General features: G+C 45.2%; 1 protein-coding gene across 2 annotated transcripts in view; it reads right to left on the reverse strand.

The window, feature by feature from the left end:
- The window catches only part of PRKCA (protein kinase C alpha), a gene marked incomplete at both ends in the record, with an annotated part of 110,599 nt that extends 93,038 nt beyond the window's left edge, over positions 1–17,561 (reverse strand). For both annotated transcript variants that reach the window (XM_079544163.1, XM_079544162.1), the window contains 2 exons: positions 14,676–14,707; positions 17,389–17,561. In XM_079544163.1, coding sequence (XP_079400289.1) covers positions 14,676–14,707; positions 17,389–17,561 — 205 coding nt within the window. The remainder of the gene's footprint in view (positions 1–14,675; positions 14,708–17,388) is intronic.
- Positions 17,562–18,143: the final 582 nt, after the last annotated feature.

Below are 18,143 nucleotides of genomic sequence, written 5' to 3' on the forward strand. Positions count from 1 at the left end.
CAGCACTGTTGGGAGACACGCAGCTCAGAATAGCCACAGCCACAAGAGCCCTTACACTCCTATGAGGGAGCACCACATCCGTCTGCCTGGAAAACCTCCTGTGAAGTTTGTCAGCTATCACTTTGGCCACGCAGGTTCCTGCACAGATCATGGCATAATGCAAAACAGACACATCATGGAAGTGTCACTAACACAGATGCTTTCCCCTCGTATTTAAATCTGTGCTTCTTTAAATACCAAAAGCAGCAACACTCTTTTTCTGCTGTTTCAAACTTCTTGTATTAAACACTGCTACGGATTTCCACTTACAATTAACAGTGAAAACTACAAATAAAATAATTAAGTTTCGTAATTTAACAGCGCCTTCTTCTTCTTACATCATACATCTGAAGATATTAATAGAGGCCCTAAAAATAAGCATCACACAGCACGGCCACGAGAGATACCTAATACTCAACAAAATGCAGCTGAGGGGATGAATACCACCACTATTTTTAGCAAGAATAACATTTTCCTGAACGAAGTCCTTCAGAGACGATCTCATCTGGTGGGAAAATGAAAAAGCATAAAACAAAGAATGCTCCCACACTGGGATCTCCCTTTCCTCTGCCCCTGCAGGGCAGTTGTGTAGGTGAGCATTATTTTTGCTATACCCCATTTCAGAATTTTCCTACAGTATTTGGGGGAAATACAGAAGTTTCAAGCTGTGTATGACCCTTTTCAATGCAGAGAAACGGGATCAGACAGCCCCTAAGGGTCTCTTCCAGCCCAAACCATCCCATGATTCTATGACTCTTCTAATGTGACTTGAGCTTGATTACACGATGATTTCAAATGAATATTGTTTTAGTCTCAAATGCTACAATTGCACAACAACCTGCAAGTAAACGAGATCTGAAAGCTTAAAATAAAGGTGAGAGATGACAGCACCTAAATGCACCCATTGTCTTAACAGTTACATCAGTTCAATTAGCTGTTTCCTAGGCTTGAACACAGAATTAACAGCTTCAACTTTGGAACACATGATCTAAACAGAGAATATTATATGTAGTATAGATGGAGTAGCGTGTAGCAAATCTCCAATGTGTTTTGCAGACAAACTGAGTATTAACAGTAATTGGATGGATTGATCTACCTTGCACCTAAACTGATGTGATTAAGATGACAGAACAACAAATCACAGCAGGAACAGACTGCAGGATTTCTTCCCCAAACAAAATGCTGTTATTAATTAGTAACACAAATAAAATAAAAACCTATCTGCTTCAATCACTGCATGTCTTTCAGTTCCCTGAAATGATTTGAGGCTGTCCTTTTTGGCAAACACTTCACACATGGTCAGCAGAAAGCAAGCTGTGGTGCACAATTTTATTGTTGTCACTATTAAAATTGGGAAAACACATCTTTAATTGCCACAGCACTCTTAAAGCAAGCTGCTTACATGGTGACTTACAATACAAGAAGGATAAAAATTACATGAGAACATGAAGTGCCATTATTAAAACCATACATCATGGGAATGTAGCGTCCAGTCGAACTGTTAATGATTTCCAGCAGCCAACGCCACTGAAAGGGACAACAGCAATGAAATGAGGTGTCTCAAATCTTCTGTTTCATTTCTGGCCCAGTTTCATAAGAGGGTGGGACCTGTAACACCATGCAGTGCCAATCCCAAGGAGGGCTCATCTGGTACCAAGATGAGGCTGGCAGAGTCAACACTCATTGGTTAATTATTGCTAAGGAGTAATAAGTAACGTGTGGGGGAGGTGCAGTGCTTGTTCCAGATCTTCCTGAGCAAGATATTCGAAGTCTCAGCACTTAAAGCAAAAGCTGCTTCCCTTGGCAGAGGTGTTCTGTGGGGAGAAGTGAGAAGCTCTCCTCACACGCGTGGCTCTGAAGTGTCAGCTCCCAAATGTTCAGAGCACTTTATTTGAACAGGAGAAACAAAGCAGGTTGCAAGTGCAATGCTCATTTCTGACTGTTACCCAGAGACCCCTCCTACAGGAACAAAAGCAAGAAGTAACAAACTGTGCTACTTTTCCATGATGAAGGATTTCAGATTTACCCAGCACATGCAGCAACTGATCTGATTTGCTGCCCCTGGAGAACCTCAGTGCTTTAAGAACCAAAGTACCCCAAGTATTTTGGGTATGCTGAAATGACAACTGGTGGAAAAGCAAAACATCTGAACCTGAGGATCCTGCCCTGTAGTAATCACATTCTTCTCGATGCAAGTAGGATTTAATGAAACTGCACGAAGTAGCTTTCATTGATTGCAAATACTAATGCATCAAAACTGCAAGAAAGCTGCAGCCTCACAGAACACTGTAAGAAGCAGGAGGAAATGCTTCACAAGAATTGTGAAAGTGTGATGAGACAAAACCTGAATTGCTTCACATCCACACAGAGCAGCATCCCAGGGAAGTTTTCCTTGCTCGGAACACAGTCACCCGGAGCTGGACAATTCAAAGTGTGCAAAACCACAGCTGACCTTCAGGGAAGCACAAAGCAGCTGCATGCCTGCAGCCCCAAGCCTGCTGCCTGCCTGGTGCACTCGGGCAGGGCAAGGGGAGCAGCTGCAGCCCCAGGAACTGCCCTGGGTGCAAAGGTGAAAAGAATATCCCTGGAGGACAGAAGCGATGTCACTGTGAACAGATTATTCCGTACACAAGGAGTTTACAACCGTGTTATACGCTGTGCTTTTAATGCATTTCTCTCATTCCATCAGCTTCAAATAAGGAAACATCCCAAAGCTGGGGACAGCATGCTGAATTTGTTGCTATCTGCTACTATAAATAGCTTTTCCTGGCTTTTTAAGACACAGCTGTACCAAGTTTCTACCAGAAAGAGGGTGAAAATGGCACTGACATCGATTTGCTGCACTGCTGTCCCACTGCTGTCCTTCTCTGTGAAGGCACATCGGTCACACGTCACACCCTCGCTGCCTTCAAAGGAAAGAACACCATCTGCAACAAGCTTTTACAACGTTTCTTCTTTCTAAAAAGAACCCAGCCTTCAGAACAAGATTCTGTGAGCACGGATGCAGGTTTGCTGCCTTAACCATGACCCAAAAGCAGTGCCAGGCTGTGGGAGAAGGATTCTACACTTCAGAAACGCAGTGCACAACGCTGCTTTCGCACCCATTGGCCTCAGCCCTTGCACATGGCCTCCTGCCTGCAGGCCTGTCAGCATCCACAGCAGTGTGCAACAACTCTGAGACCCACACGGAATCCCTGGTTAAATCCTGTGAGGGACTGGGACACGGGGAGTGATGCGCTGACTTCTCAACCTAAATACATAAAATCATAGCGAAGAAATCACAATTTAAATTCACACCTGTCAGGCAAGTGATAAAATGACAATGTTGGAGCAGCGACAAGCTCGGCTCTGGCATGGACAGGGTTGTTGTGGTTTACAGAAACTCATCACAGAACTGAATTAGTGCCAGTGGGATGGATGATCCTAGGGCAGATTACTCCAGTGCCAGCAGCCATTGGGAAGGGGACACGTTATGCACTTGTTCTCATTTAAGCAGAGCTCAATTCCTGTGGCATCCTACGGGAGGCAAAAGAGGTTTAGCAGAGAATACACTTCCCTGTCAGAGAACAAGATGGAAGAAGGAGGTAACTCATCCTCCAGGTAAGGGGAATGAATTATAAAAATACGTCCTGAATTAAAGACAAAGAGGAGTGAATCTGCTTCTAGGCAACTGCCTCCTTGAAAAGCACGCTTGAAAAGAAGCCAACAGCTCCTGCAGAGCAGCAGAGTGAAGGGCAAGGGCAAACACAGCTTCAGAACTCAACTCTTCAGGACAATGGTTCTGGGAAAAACAAACTCACCTTGGCACAACGCTTTGTGCTCATACATGAAAATGTTGTGGCTTTATCTCATGTCACTTATTCTGACAAAATCTATAACCCGAGCACTGCTAAGTATCATCATGGTACAGATGGAGGCAATATTAGTCTAAGACATAAATGAGACTTAATGCAATGCCATTTTAATGATTTTGAGAATGTTGGATCAAAGACAGAAATGCAAGGTTTCTGTCTAAAGACAACACTGGGCATCCTTAGCTCACAGTGCACCATAAGTGTGTTATGATCTGCAAGTCCATGGGAAAAGAAAGCCCAAGGATAGGCACACACAGGGAAGGAGCAGAACTAGGACATTTGAATTGATTTCAGGGCTGTGAGGTTTCCTAGAATCAGAGTCATGGAGGTTGGAAAAGACGTCTCAGATCCCCAAGCCCAATCCCAGCCCGCCCCCTGTGTCCACTGACCACATCCCTCAGTGCCACATCTCTGTGGTCCTTGAACACCTCCAGGGATGGGAACACCTCCCTGGGCAGCCTGTTCTCAAACAGACAGAAGACACGAGAGCACTGCAGGACTCTGACTATTGGGCAACAGTCAGAAGAACAAGGAGTCAGAGGGCAGCAGGACATCCCTCACCCAGCACCTCTGCACTGAGCCACGTGTCACACCAGTAATGTTCTTCCCATCCTATTGCACAAAAGACTCAGACATATTTCCAACAGATGCATTTTGTACTCCAGTAATTTAGTGATATTTCCTGATGGCTGGTTAATACAAAAGCTGGTTGATCCAAGGACTGCATCTGTTCCCCTGCATCTCACCAGTGGGGCATTTCTAGCTGCTGAAAAAGATACCACAGAAAAACAAATTCATCTCTGTTCCTAAGCCCCAGCCTTAAAGGACAAATAATTCATCCACACAAGAACTAGAATTTAGTAGCTTGTATTTCTAAAATAGCCTGAAACAGGAAAACAAACAAACAAACCAAAAAACCACACAACACACAAACTTCAAAGCACGTTTTCATGTCGATATATGGGTAACATTCAGGAAAAAAATGTACTCCTTGATCACTTTCTCAAGCCAAGATCATTCTCTTTAAGATGAGGGGTAATGGCCTCAAGCTACAGCAGGGAAGGTTCAGGTTGAGTATTAGTGTGCAGTGACACAGCTGCCCAGGGAGCTGGGGGGGTCACCATCCCCAGAGCTGTGCCAGAACTGTGGCCGAGTGGCACTGAGGGACGTGGTCAGTGAGCATGGTGGGATGGGTTGGGGTTGGGGACCTCAGGGATCTTCTCCAACCTGAATGATCCATGATTCTGATTCTTCCCATCACCTATTCTACTTCCTCTGATTATTATGTGCACATAGCAAGATAACCTGTATGGAAGAACTTATACCCCCGACACTCCAAAGTACCTACAGACCAATGAAGCCTTCAGATGCAGCTTACAGTAATTCTCTCATATGCATGCATAATAGCATAATTAAAATATCAGTATTTATGTGAAAATGTTTTCAAATAACATTAAGAGATATCTTGCTATAAAACTGAAATTTCACTACCAGCTCAAGCAAATCATTTCCACTTCAGAAAAATACATATAGGATAATCTACACATATCAGCACACCCAGTGTCTCTCTAGGTTACTAAACATGCTGAAACAAGGGCATCTTACTTTATTAAACCCTAACACAGAATTCTGCACAATACAAAACTTCAGTCCTTCAGAGGATCTCAGCACTGCAAATAAAAATAAGCACAAAAGCCTATATGGGTAGCTGCAAATTAAGGTCAGATCCCCATAGGTGCTCCTTATAGAGAAACGTAACAGATAGATGTACTATTGAGTCAGATTCTGATCCACTCACACAAAGCAGCTTAGAAGATCCAGGCTTTAAAATACTAAGGGGAACATTTATTAGCTCAACAGGAACGCGATCCTGCCCTCTTACAGAGTCTGACTGCAGAATGATACGAATTGGAAGTTCTGGACATACATCAGTTATGCTACCCGCTGGCCAACCCAGTTTCCATTCTCTGCACTTCACATTTGATGGGTCTAAAATTAAACCCTGCTGATTTTATCACCAATTTCCTCTTCATTTTGCCACATTAGATGTCAAATGATCTGTACGCCTGACACTGCCCTTTTAATTATTACAACAAAAGCTTAATGACACCACGCACACACGCACGCACTCCAACGGCTCAACGGAACACGGGTGCTGAGAACTCAAAGGTCAATATTTGCATAAACTGCACAAAGGCCAAGAAAGAACAAGTCTTATTAAAAATTAAATTCTATATGAAGTTCAGCAACTAGTACTCCTACTGCTCCGTGGATGGTGTTTAGGACTTCATTGACATTTACTGAGCGTATTTATCAATGCTGTTTGCAGCAAACTTGTTTATAAAGCCCGCCGAAGCCCCAGTACATTAATGATGCACGATGAAGTCTTTTATGCCCTTCATCAATCTTCGGTTACATGTTTACTTAAACAATCGATACTCCAAATCTATGCCGTGTCCATAAATTCGTGGCCTCGCATCAATGAATTTGTTGATTACGTGTCCTCCAGCACCAAGTCTCAGACGCTGTCGGCTGCGTTAACCCACCCACGTTTTATGGTGCTGTTGTCAGGACTCAAAAAGCACTTAAGATGACAGCAGCAGCAAAAAACCTTTGGACTCTCATGTCCCAGTGTGTCCATTACAGAGTCTGGGTTCTTTAGCTCCCACAGCAGTGGTTGCAGCAGGCACAGAAATGCACAGCAGTACAGACCCCAAGAGGAGGCTAAGGCACAAACAGGTAACAGAAGAATACAAAGAGCTCCTGCAGAAACCAGGCAGGGATGCGGTGGTAACCAAGCTTTGTCTTCCCTCCTCCCATTACAGAAATGTCTCTTATCAAGAAATCTACAATGCTCTTACTGTGATTTCTACTTTATCAACTATTAATAAAATCTGTACTAGCACAGGGCCCAGCAGTGAAGCTCACACACACCTGCTTGGCTCTGTCTCCCCCAGATGCGACAGCAATCAGAGCTCCCAGGGATGTTCTGCTCTGCAGACTCTCAGATGCACCCCTGAGCACAACGTACCACAGAGGCAGTTTCGAGCACTAAAGAGCCTACATGATGTGAGATTCAGATCAGCAGCAATACAAAGAAGTAAGTTTGCATGACAGACCACTACTGCTCTGCCCACTGAAATACTTGGAAAAGAATGAAACTTTTTAAAGTTCTCATATTTAGCACAGTATTGATCTCAATGAGTACAGTCACATACGGAAGAATTGAAGAGCATTCCTCCACAGGAATTAACTGATGCCTTCTGCTGCGTTTGCATCCACTTGTATTAGCTGAGAAGTTCCATTTTATAAAAATATATCCAACAGATGTAATGTGTAAAAGTCAAAGACAGGAAAGGAAGACATAAAACTGACATACTTGGATTACTCTCAGATTTAATTCATTTAAAGTGTAGGTTAGCAAACAAGTTAGAGCAATCCAAAATCTGACTAATTTTAGGGCACAGCAGAACTTCAATCAACTAATCTGTCATGATGGAGGAACTTGGAATGAAATGATAGACACGCTTTCATATTGAATCCTGTTGCATTAGTCTGATTCTGTATTGATTGTAACATGATATTTTTGTAACGTTTCCTCTCAGTCAAACAAATTTAGAGAATTGTCAGGTTGACTTCTATTAATTTTATAAGGTTCTGGAATAGGAGAAAATCGGGATGCCCAGAACATGTCATCAGTGATCAAGATGCCATCTTCAGAGACAGAAATTCTCTTGACTGAAGGGCCATACAGCACCTAAAGTACTATTCTACATACTATTCAACTTAAACTTATAAAAATTAGGCTTCCCACCAAAAAGCAAGTGAGCAGACTTGGATCACGAGTCCACGTGAAGACCAACGAAGCCTTCCTGTGATCAGCAGAATGGGAAATGCACCCCTCATACATACATTGCTAAAGTCTAACAGTTTTAATCATTATTAAATCACCTGAAAGTTCAGATCTGAATTTTCAGAGGCACAGGAGGGCTTACGTGAGCTTCCTCTGAAAACAAGGCCCGAGCACACCAGATGCTCACAATCAATCTGGCTGATGTGCTGGTGAGTAATGAATAGAACAGAAATGGGCCATAGGCAGAAAGCTGAAAGAAGAGAAACAGTTCTTCCAGCTCACCCCAGTATGTGAATAATGCTTTGTTTACTGAAGAACTAAAATAACACATTCCAGGGAAGTTAAAAACACTATTAACTTCAAGTGAAAATGAAGAATGAAATATTCGTGCTTTGGAGAGTTACATTGGGAAGAAAACTTCAACACTCTCCTAAATGAGAATCTCTACTTTTGGTCCACACCTTGCTTTGTGCACTTTTCCCACATCTAATAATAAAATAAGGAAGGTCAGAATCTGGTCCAGTTTGAGCTCCTGCTTAATCTTTGCTGCTAACAGACACCAAACCTGACATTCATGTGCACCGTTAGTAGTTTTGAAACACAGGCATAAGGAAGCCCAAAAAAGGATACACAAAAATAATAATTCCAGTAAGGTTCTGTACTTACAGACACATATTCTAGATTTCTAACATAGCTCATTTCATGAAAAAAAATAGTAATTAATAAAAACAATAACATCATTTCAGAATTTACATGAAGTCAGGAGAAGATACCTTCCAGGCCAAGTTACAGAATTACATGAGGGACCTCAAAAAGCTTCATGTAAATTGATTTATAATTAAAAGATCAGAATAAGTAACACTGAAACCCACAGAAAGATGCATATGCATGGGCTGGGCTGCCTGACTTGCAGGGTAACTTATGAGTCACGCTTATGGAAGGCACTATTCATAAGAAGCTGCAGTGGAAAAACTAGCAGGCAATAAGTGACTCCCAGGCACTTCAGATCTCTCTGAACACCAGCAATGCTGAAATCAGCTACAATTTGAATCTTCAGCAGCTACAAGAACTAAAGATGCTCAGCAGGCAGTTCCCCTTACCTGGGCTCACTCAACACCCCTACCAATGACATGGATGAAGGGATGGAGTGCACCCACAGCAAGTTTGCTGATGGCACAGAGCTCTTTTTAGTGGTGCCCAGTGACAGGACAAGGGGCAGTGGGCACAAACATGAGGAAAAACTTCTTCACTTTGGGGTTTACAGAACAACAGCACAGACTGCCCAGAGAGGCTTTGGAGGATATCTCCTTCTTGGGAGATATCCAAACCCATTGGGAAACTTTCTTGTGTCACTGCTGTAGGGAGCTGCTTTGGGGAGCTTGGACTGGGGGATCTCCAGAGGTCCCTTCCAACTCCTACATTTCTGCCCTTATACACAATAGAGACATTCACCCAGATTTTATGCTTTCTACTGCAGACTTAAAAGCAGAACTTGAAGTTTTTATTAAATAACATTATTTTTACCCTTCACCCTAAAGAGAAACAATCCACAGAGAGAAAAAACAAAAAAACAAAAAACCAAGCATAAAACAAATAATTATCTGTGCATCTCAACAGGGAAATCTGTTTTCTTCATCCTTCTGCAACTTTCTTGCCAGCATTTCATTAGATTCCGCTCATGGCATAAAAGCCATTTCAATCCACAGAAATCTTGTATAAAATTAACACCATATGTGGCTGCATATCAGCAGCTGATGTGTAGTATTACAATGAAACACAAGGGAAAATAAAGAACATGCCAAACTTTATCTTCCCCAGGTCTCAAACTGGTTTATCTGTCAGCTCCGAACAAGTTATCACTCCCACATGTTTAATTAGAAGCTGAGGAACTTCACAGAATTGCATCCAGGGCACTGGAACAGACAGTTTCTCTGAACTGGAACGCACTGCTGGGATATCGAAGGGATTCAAGTAAACAACCCAAAGTTTAACATGGCAGAAGTGTGGGAAGGGTGAAGATGCTTCTGCCTTTGAAATACAATACAAGAAAACAACAGCAACAACAAAAACACGGACTGCTGCTGCAAGATAAAATGTAATTAAGCTCCAATTTGGATGAGCACAATATCATCTAAAAGATGTTCTAGAAAAACAGGAGTGCGATGGCATATTTCTCTATTGTCATGGTCCATGTTGAGCAAATTGTATATTTAATAGATTTTGTATTGTACACCTATTTTTATTTAATGTACAGGGTTGGTTGGTGTTTTTTTGTGACCAGTATGACTGTGGTAAAGGGGAATCTTTGTGAATATGAACACGTGCACCTGCTCTCTTTTGACAAAGGTGCCCACTGGTCCTTTTCCTAAAGCAGCGATGCTCAGACAACAGATCCCTTTCCTATGGCAGAACCATAACGTATCTATCTATGTTAGCAATTGCTGCTTCACCAGGAATGGTTTGTAGATGAAAATAATGCAAAGAACACCCACACCATTCACATTCATGGCTTTTATGCTGGGTTAGTCACAGCAGAGTCCACCAGCCCAGCATCCTTTAGCACCTGGAGCACACAGATCACAGCCCCGTTAGGCTGAGGGCCAACGCTGAGCACAAAGCAGGCTGCAGGAATCACTTGCTCTGTGCACAGACATGCTCTGTGCTCCCAGTTCTGCTGTTTTAAGCTTTGGGTGTTTGCTTGTTTGTTTGTTTGTTTTTCTTTCTTTCTTTTGTGGTTTTTATTTCGTTTTTGCTCTCTCTGAGGGTTCTATTTTGGAATGGATACCTTCCAGTTATATGCACGAATTATATTAAAAGCCAGCTGCGTGAAGTACATCCATATTAAGTTTCCCCTCTCAGAAGAATTCATGCTGACCTTTAAGTTACGTAGACAGACTTGGAGCGACTTCCATGGAATTCATTTCTCTGTCTCAGCCTTATAGAAAAATTACTTAATGTAAACTGTGGCACGTGACTAATTAACATCAGGAGCACACAGCAAAACACACAGTTGTTCAAGCTATGGTCTGTAATACCCCATCTTATCCCTGAACTGATAGGGACACTGAAGAAGCAGCTCTGGCAGAGAAGGGAACTTGGTATCTTATCCACCCCGTGGCAATAACATTTCCAAGTAAGGAAGACAGAAAACCTTTCGATGAGAAGCAGTATGGCCATGCAGTTTACTTTATTAACTTGTTGTTGTTGTTACAAAGGAAACAGAACGTAGTGAAGTGAACAAGAAACTACTGGGGAAACAAAACTATCAGGATAGGAAATTAAGAAGTAAACTTTGTTCTATCCTCAGTAAATAATTAATTGTGTGGCTACAGACCACACTACAACAGCACTGAGAAGTAACAAAAAGGACACACAAACCAGGTCATGAGGCTTCAGATTTTGTTGGTTCAAACATTCAGATCTCAGCATTGGAAGTGAGTTTCTGGACACCCCCCCTGCAGGTCTTTAATATAACGTTTTGCATGAAATCAGTGTAAAAGGTGGTGGCACCCACGGGTTCCCTGGTCAAGAACCAAAAAAAAAAAAGAAAAGATTAAATAAAAATGAATGAGCCACTGGTTTAACGTCCAAGCATTATGATACTTGCAAGGACAGCAGAAAAGAAGAAAACTCAGGGCTTCACATTCTTATGGAAGGAGTCCCTCTGGATTTCTAGCCAGCCCGGCAGCAGCCGCACGAGCAAGTGCCCCTCACCTGGCATGGGCTGTCCCCAAAATCCAACAGCCTGAAAATAAATTGAGAGAATGAATATGGGGGAAAAAAAATGGAAGCAGCAATAGTTACACAGGTTAAATATCGTCTGCTGCTTCAACTAATTCCTCTAATTTTTATTTGCATAAATTAGAAAATACACATGAAACTCCCCCTTAGCAGATTAGGTTCTACTCAGAGTGTAACGACGAATATCAAAAGGAAGACAAAGCCAAAATTTCACTTCAAAGCCTCCTTAATTTCACGTTTGATCTCTTGAAAGAAGAGCATCCATCCTGCGGTAGACTCAGGAACATGTTTTTCTCACATTCCCTCTCAGTGCTCCAGGTGTGCACTACATGCAAGCTCTCAGCAGCACTGGCAGCTCACAGTTCTGCTGGCGGCTTCCAAGAGCCCAACAAAGCCGTGACTCTCCGACACACCTCACCATCATGTTTTCCCCACCACAAATGCGATCAACAGAGCAAGAACTCCTGTTTCAGAGTGTTTCAGAGCAGTTTGTGTTTGTGTACATAGACAGTAAACCACAAATTTCAACAACCAGCAATGACAGCAAAATGCATTCTAAGAACCGGAGTCAGGGAAAAACAGCTAAGAGGAAGTTAGCCCAGCTCTTCTGAACTCACCTCCACATCCATATTTCTCAGGGCCCATCTTTGGTACTTTTCCACTGACAATTTTCGACTCCAAGTCCCCTTTCTGACAAATTTCCTATCGTGGCAAAACACAACTGAATTTGTGCCCTCTTTCTCACCACCATTTGATTTCAATGCACAATTACTATGGACATTTCCTCTTCCCTTTGGTATCAAAGACAGGACGAATCTGAAACAACTTTGGAAATAGCAAAATCTCCCCACCCCCGGAGGTGCCCAATGTCAGCTTTCAGTCTAGCAGGAGCTTTAGCAGCACTCTTTAAAACAGAGCTAGAACAGCTTCTTACACTGGAAACTCTGACAAACCAAGAACTATACCTATACCCGGAGCTGTCACTAACAGTCTTTGCTTTCCCTCGTGTCATATTGAAATTTCCATTATGCCTTCATTTGCCCTTCTTTTCTATAAAAGCAGAAGATTAAAAAACTAGGGTGTTGCTTCTTTAATTCTTCACATTCCCAGCAGTTTCTGTCATTGCATTTGTCCTCCCAGCTCCAGCTGGTGACTTTTTAAATGAAGCTTCAGAAAGTAGAACACAAGTTGAACTCGGCTGTTTAACCTTATAACTGAGGTTCTATTTTTCAAAATTATCATCCTGAGAGTGAGTGCTCTTTGATTTTGACAACTAAATACAGTGAATAAAAATGTCAGCCAGCAAAACAAAACCCATACCAAACCACTACTTCCAGCTGTGGGCTCAATAATCCTTCCGAGTCCCTCCCAACTCAGGATATTCCATGATTCTACTTTAGGAACTCATTAGTTGAAATACTCCCTGGATTTATCAGTGCATCACCAATAACCTCCTAGAAACTATCACACAGCTTGGAATTGAAAACAGCAGTATTTCATTCACATTTTGACCGTGTACAAACACAGTACTCCAGAAACACTGGAGTACGACAGCCTCCAAAGAGAAACTGCAATAATAATAATTAAAAAAAAATAATCAGCCTGCTCTATTGCTTGTTCCTGCTTGTGCTCATGCAGAGCATTTGGAGGCAAGAAGGCACAGGATTAGTTTTCATCAGACAAAACTCTCCCCAGATTGCAGCAGTTGCAATGGTAGAAGAAATTCCAGGCACAGAAGAACATGTCCTGGAAGTGCAATGCCACGCTAAATCTGGCAGGAGGAGGGCAGAACGTCAGCCTTGTGTGAATTATGAACCCTCAGACCATTTAAATACAGCTCTGATTATTTCCTGCACACCAATGGAAATCTCTAATGCACATCTAAATAATTCCTTAGTCAGAAATGGGATTCAGCTGCAAACACCACCTTCCTATGGCAGAGGATGCACGGCTCTACACAGCACTGCTGTGGTGGGACGAGCAGCAAAGAGATGGAGGATATTCACAGAACTTGGCATTAACATTCTGGAGCTGAGACCTTGTGCACAAGGTCCATGGTAAAACCATGGCTGCATTCTTACCGTGCCTGAACAAAGCATGCAATATTTTCCCAGTATGCATCAGTAACGTCTCTCTGCAAGTCTCTACTTGAAGAAAGGAAAAGATCTTGCAACATCTTTAAATGGCATCTTGTGTTTGCGTTCGGATACTCTGAGGTTTCATTTCAAGAAGTATCAACTAACATCAACTTTCATAAAAATACCACAGAATCCATCATTTCGCCAGTGAATCAGTAAATGCAGCATTCAGCAAAGTCAAATACGCTCTGAGGCATTAGCAAATAACCATTAAGAGTGCAATGAAAGAAACAGGCAGCTAATGAGAACACAAGGTACGCCTGCAGGTGGAACATAGGGAAGGAGGTAGGAAAAGGAGAGGCACAACAAACACATGGCACAGAAAGGACAAATAGTTGGGTGTGGCTGCTTTATGATTAAATGGTCACTAATGATAAGAATTTGGCAATAGCACAGAACACAGGAGAGCACACTGCTTCTTGCTCTGGGTTTCCTGCATGTTGTTATCTCCCACTGCAATAGCTTTCGGTTTCTCGAGGTTAGCAGAATCATTAAATTGGTGATTTATTTATTTTAGGTGGCATTATATGTGCCTCTTTTGGGGGGGTGAGGCAGGGGTTTATTGACTATTACTTAACACTGAGAAATGCCACCTATCCTAAAACGTAATGAAACCAAAGGTCCTCCAGACCATGCAACGTATGACAATTAAAAGCAGGGACTTTGGGTTATGAAAGGAAGCCATATGACTAAAAAGTGAATCCATTTTCCAAAACGCCCACACAGACAAGAGCTTCTGATGTGAAAAATGGTCTCTGCAAAAGCTAAATTGCACAGATTATTCTCAGGAAAAGTTCGAAGCTGCTCTAAGCAGATCAGATGATATTTCTCTTTCTTAAATCTCCTCGCAGCGAACTCTCTTTCCATCATTACATTGACTTTGATTGTTCAATGCATATGACATAAATACCAATTGTTAATTAAGCAAATAATTGTCTTTCTTTAAAAGGTGCAGAGGCAGAGCTGCTCGGCTTTTCCATGCTGACCGCTCCCTGCCGCAGGCACGCCTTGCCCACCGTCACACAGCAGCCAGAAAGCATTGAGCCTTACCTTGGCACTGGAATCCTTGTTTCCCAAATCCCCTGCGTGAAAAAAAGAAAATAAAGAACACCTGTCTCAGTATGCTTCATTCTTGCTTTGCTAATCTATAACCACATAAAATTAGTTTCTTGTTCAATTTCTTTAGATTTTACCAGGACAGCAACAGACTTAAAAATACACAACGCAGCACAGCCCACCCATCCCCAGGCAGAGTACAAGCGCTGCCTCTGCCTATTTAATTTCAGCTTCTGGCAATTCTTTTTTATTTTTGTTATTATTTCACAAGCTATTTTTGATCTTCGATTATCATCACCAGTGATCACTGCATAACATTTCAACTCTTTTAATACCACGCCTATACTGAACGGCGATGTAAGACGGCCCAAGCTGCAGAACCCAGAACACAAACACGACTCCATTCCTCAGCCCCATCCCAGGGTGCCTGCAGTGTAGGAAGGAGGCAGATCAAGGGCTCCGTACAGATGAGAAGGCATTGGGTGCACTCTGATGCTCTCCCAGCTCCCCGCTTCATTTCCATAACAAAACACCGTCGTGCCCCAATGAATGCAGCCACGCGCTGCAGTGCCACCCTGAACCTCTGTTACACCTACAGCAAATCTCCACGCTGTTGCTTTTGTTTATTTGTTTACCTTTAAACATTCAACATCGCCTTTCCACAAAAATAAACGTTCTGAGGATCTGACCTATAAACATCTCTCTGCATCTCCCCTCTTTGTGGGATGTTTCTCAACTGGAGAGCCACACGGCCAAGAGCAAACAGCCTGGGCAGGAGGCAGGCAGCTTGAGTTAATGCAGAGTTTCACTGGGAACACTGCAGAAGTGATCTGAAAAAATGATATATATTTTTTTTTTTTTAGTTTAGAGAAGGGACAAAGCCTCCAGGATGAATTCACATCAGGTGGGGAGGGACTCTGTACAACTTGCAGCATTTTTTCTGTATTTCTACTGAAAAGCATTCTCCCTGCTATCGACATATGCAGGCCCAAGCTAAGAAGCCCAGAAGAGATATGCAATTGTGTGCTAGCTTGGCAGAGTGTGACCCTATGTAATGTCATTCTGTCACTACTGTTGCTTCACAAAACCAGAAAGCACACAAGTGTGCAAATGTGACTGTGGGAAAGCTGAGAACAGGATTAAGAACACAAAATGGGCTTTTTGGTTTTATTTTCTCATCTTTTTGAACAGCCACACAGCAAAGGCCACCGCTCTGCTGCCTACCCCAGGGCACAGCCATTCTTTCCGGGCTGAGCTGAGCGCATTCAGCAGCACAGGAAGGCAGCACCACCCCATGCTCTGCTCAGCGCATTTTAAGGAAGAGGTCTTCCAAATCCATCAGCGCTCAGAAGCAAAGCAGAGAGGTGAATGTTGTCTAAGAAGGTAAGGAAGGCTGTGTTATTTCAGGCTGTGTTACCCAGACGAGTCTAATCTAAGTAGAAGATCTATTTGCTCGGTTCATTGAAGGTCGCTTTTGCCATTCTTTATACCTCGAAGCAGATGTTAATAGCCACGTGTCATTCTGGAAAGAGATGAAGCATTTTTCATGGTGTGTGGCACTTATTCAAGACCTGTCTGTCTTCGTGCAAGGAAATGAAACAAGTTCTAGAGCTGTCACATGCCCATGTGCCGAATGCACTGATCTCAGCAACAAGAAAAGTCTAGAGCTGCTCCCCGTGCCACCTGTCAGCTGCAGGATATCCTTTCCCTTCAGACCCATCCTGTCACCGGGTGCCTCTTAAACAGCAGCACTGAGTTTTGGTTTAACTGTGGCACTCAGCATCACAGCGCTGCGCTTCCACACCTGCCCGCACAATTCAGTCTGCTCTGAATTCATTTTGAAGTGGTTTGTGAAGGTCTCTCACTATTCCGACAACTAGATTTGCTTCTTTTCCTTTCCAAACAGGATAATAATAAGCCTGCCTGTTTCCTCTGCACTCTCCTCATTTCTATTCCCCCTCCTCACTCTGCAAATGTATGTTAAGCGTTTCTCCAGCATGCAAAAGGAGGGATGCTCTGCCAGGCAGACTGTGCTCAGCACCCAGGTGAGAAGATCTGGGCGCACACCCAGCAATGAACCGCAGCCCAGTTCTCAAAAGGACAGCCGCCCTCACACCCCAGCGGATCCAGCTGCCGCCAGCCGGGCGGGGAAACCTCAGCTCCAGCTCCGGCCCCAACCCCTGCCTATTCTTTTTCCCAGCCTCAGCTCCGGCCGCTGCCACCCGCAGGGCTCTCGGGGCCGCTCAGCGTTGCGCTGTCGCCCAGAAGAGGGCACGGCAGGGGGGTTCGGTGCGTGCTTTCCCCAAGAGGCTGAGTAATGAGGGTGTTGGAGGAAGTTTTCCTCCCCTCCCTTTAGCAGGAGCCATTCCCTTGTAGAACTCTCCTCGCAGCAGGGGTGTCACCGCGCTTTCCCAGCCAGAGGAAATAAATCGAGCGCAAAGTTCCAGGCGGGGCCGCACAAGTTGTGTGCCACGGAGCTCAGCGCCCGCGAGCCGGGCCGCAAAGCGCGGCCGGGGGAGGAGACGGGGCCGCGGGGCACCGCGGAGCGGGACGGGGCGGGGAGCGGCGCTCGCCCGGGGGCCGCGGCTCACCTGCCCGGAGCGGCGGCGTCGGGGGAACGGGGGCGGAGGTGGGAACCGGGGGGAGCCGGGGCCGGGGGAGGAGGCGACCGCGGCGGGGAAAGGGGCGGCTCGGGGCCGTCTCTCACCAGATGAAGTCGGTGCAGTGGCTGCAGAAGGTGGGCTGCTTGAAGAAGCGCGCGATGAATTTGTGCTCCTTCACCTCGTGCACGTTCTTCTGTCTCAGGGCCCCTTTGCGAGCAAAGCGCCGCGCCGCGTCCGGGGCCGCGCCGGGCTCGGAGCCCGTGAACACGTCGGCCATGGCTCCCCGCTCTGCCCGCCGGGAGCCGCCCCGACGTCCGCCCCGTCCGGCGGCCGCCGAACCTCTGGCAACGCTGCGGCGGCGGCGGGCGCTGCCTCCCGCTCCCAAGCCTGACGTCGGAGCGGGAGGAGGAGAATCCCGGCCCCGCGTCGCCGCTCCGCCCGCGGGGCAGAGCGAGCCCCCGGCCGCGGCGGGGCGGGGCGGGCCCGGAGCCGCCTCCGGCTCCCCCCGACCTCGGCTCCCCCCGGCCCGCGGGGGCGGCACCTGCTGCGATCGGGGCCGCGCTCCCCGCTGGCACGCAGACACACAGACGCGCAGACACGCTCACGACCGCCGTACGCCACCCGGCCCTTCCGCCTCCCGCCCCTCCGCCGCCGACAGAGGAGCCGCGCGGTTCTCCCCGCTCCCCGCCCCGCAGCGCACACGCAGCCGCGCCGCCCGCTGCCCTCCGGCTGCGCGGTACGTGCGGGGGAACGGCGGCCCCGCGGCAGCGCCCGCTGCGTTGGCGTTGCCATCCAGCACCCATCGCTGCGATGGGACGGGCAGGAAGCGGGCTGCCAACTCCTTTCCACTAGTTGGTGT

This window comes from Tetrao urogallus, assembly GCF_951394365.1.
Source record: "Tetrao urogallus genome assembly, chromosome: 18".
Taxonomy (NCBI): domain Eukaryota; kingdom Metazoa; phylum Chordata; class Aves; order Galliformes; family Phasianidae; genus Tetrao; species Tetrao urogallus.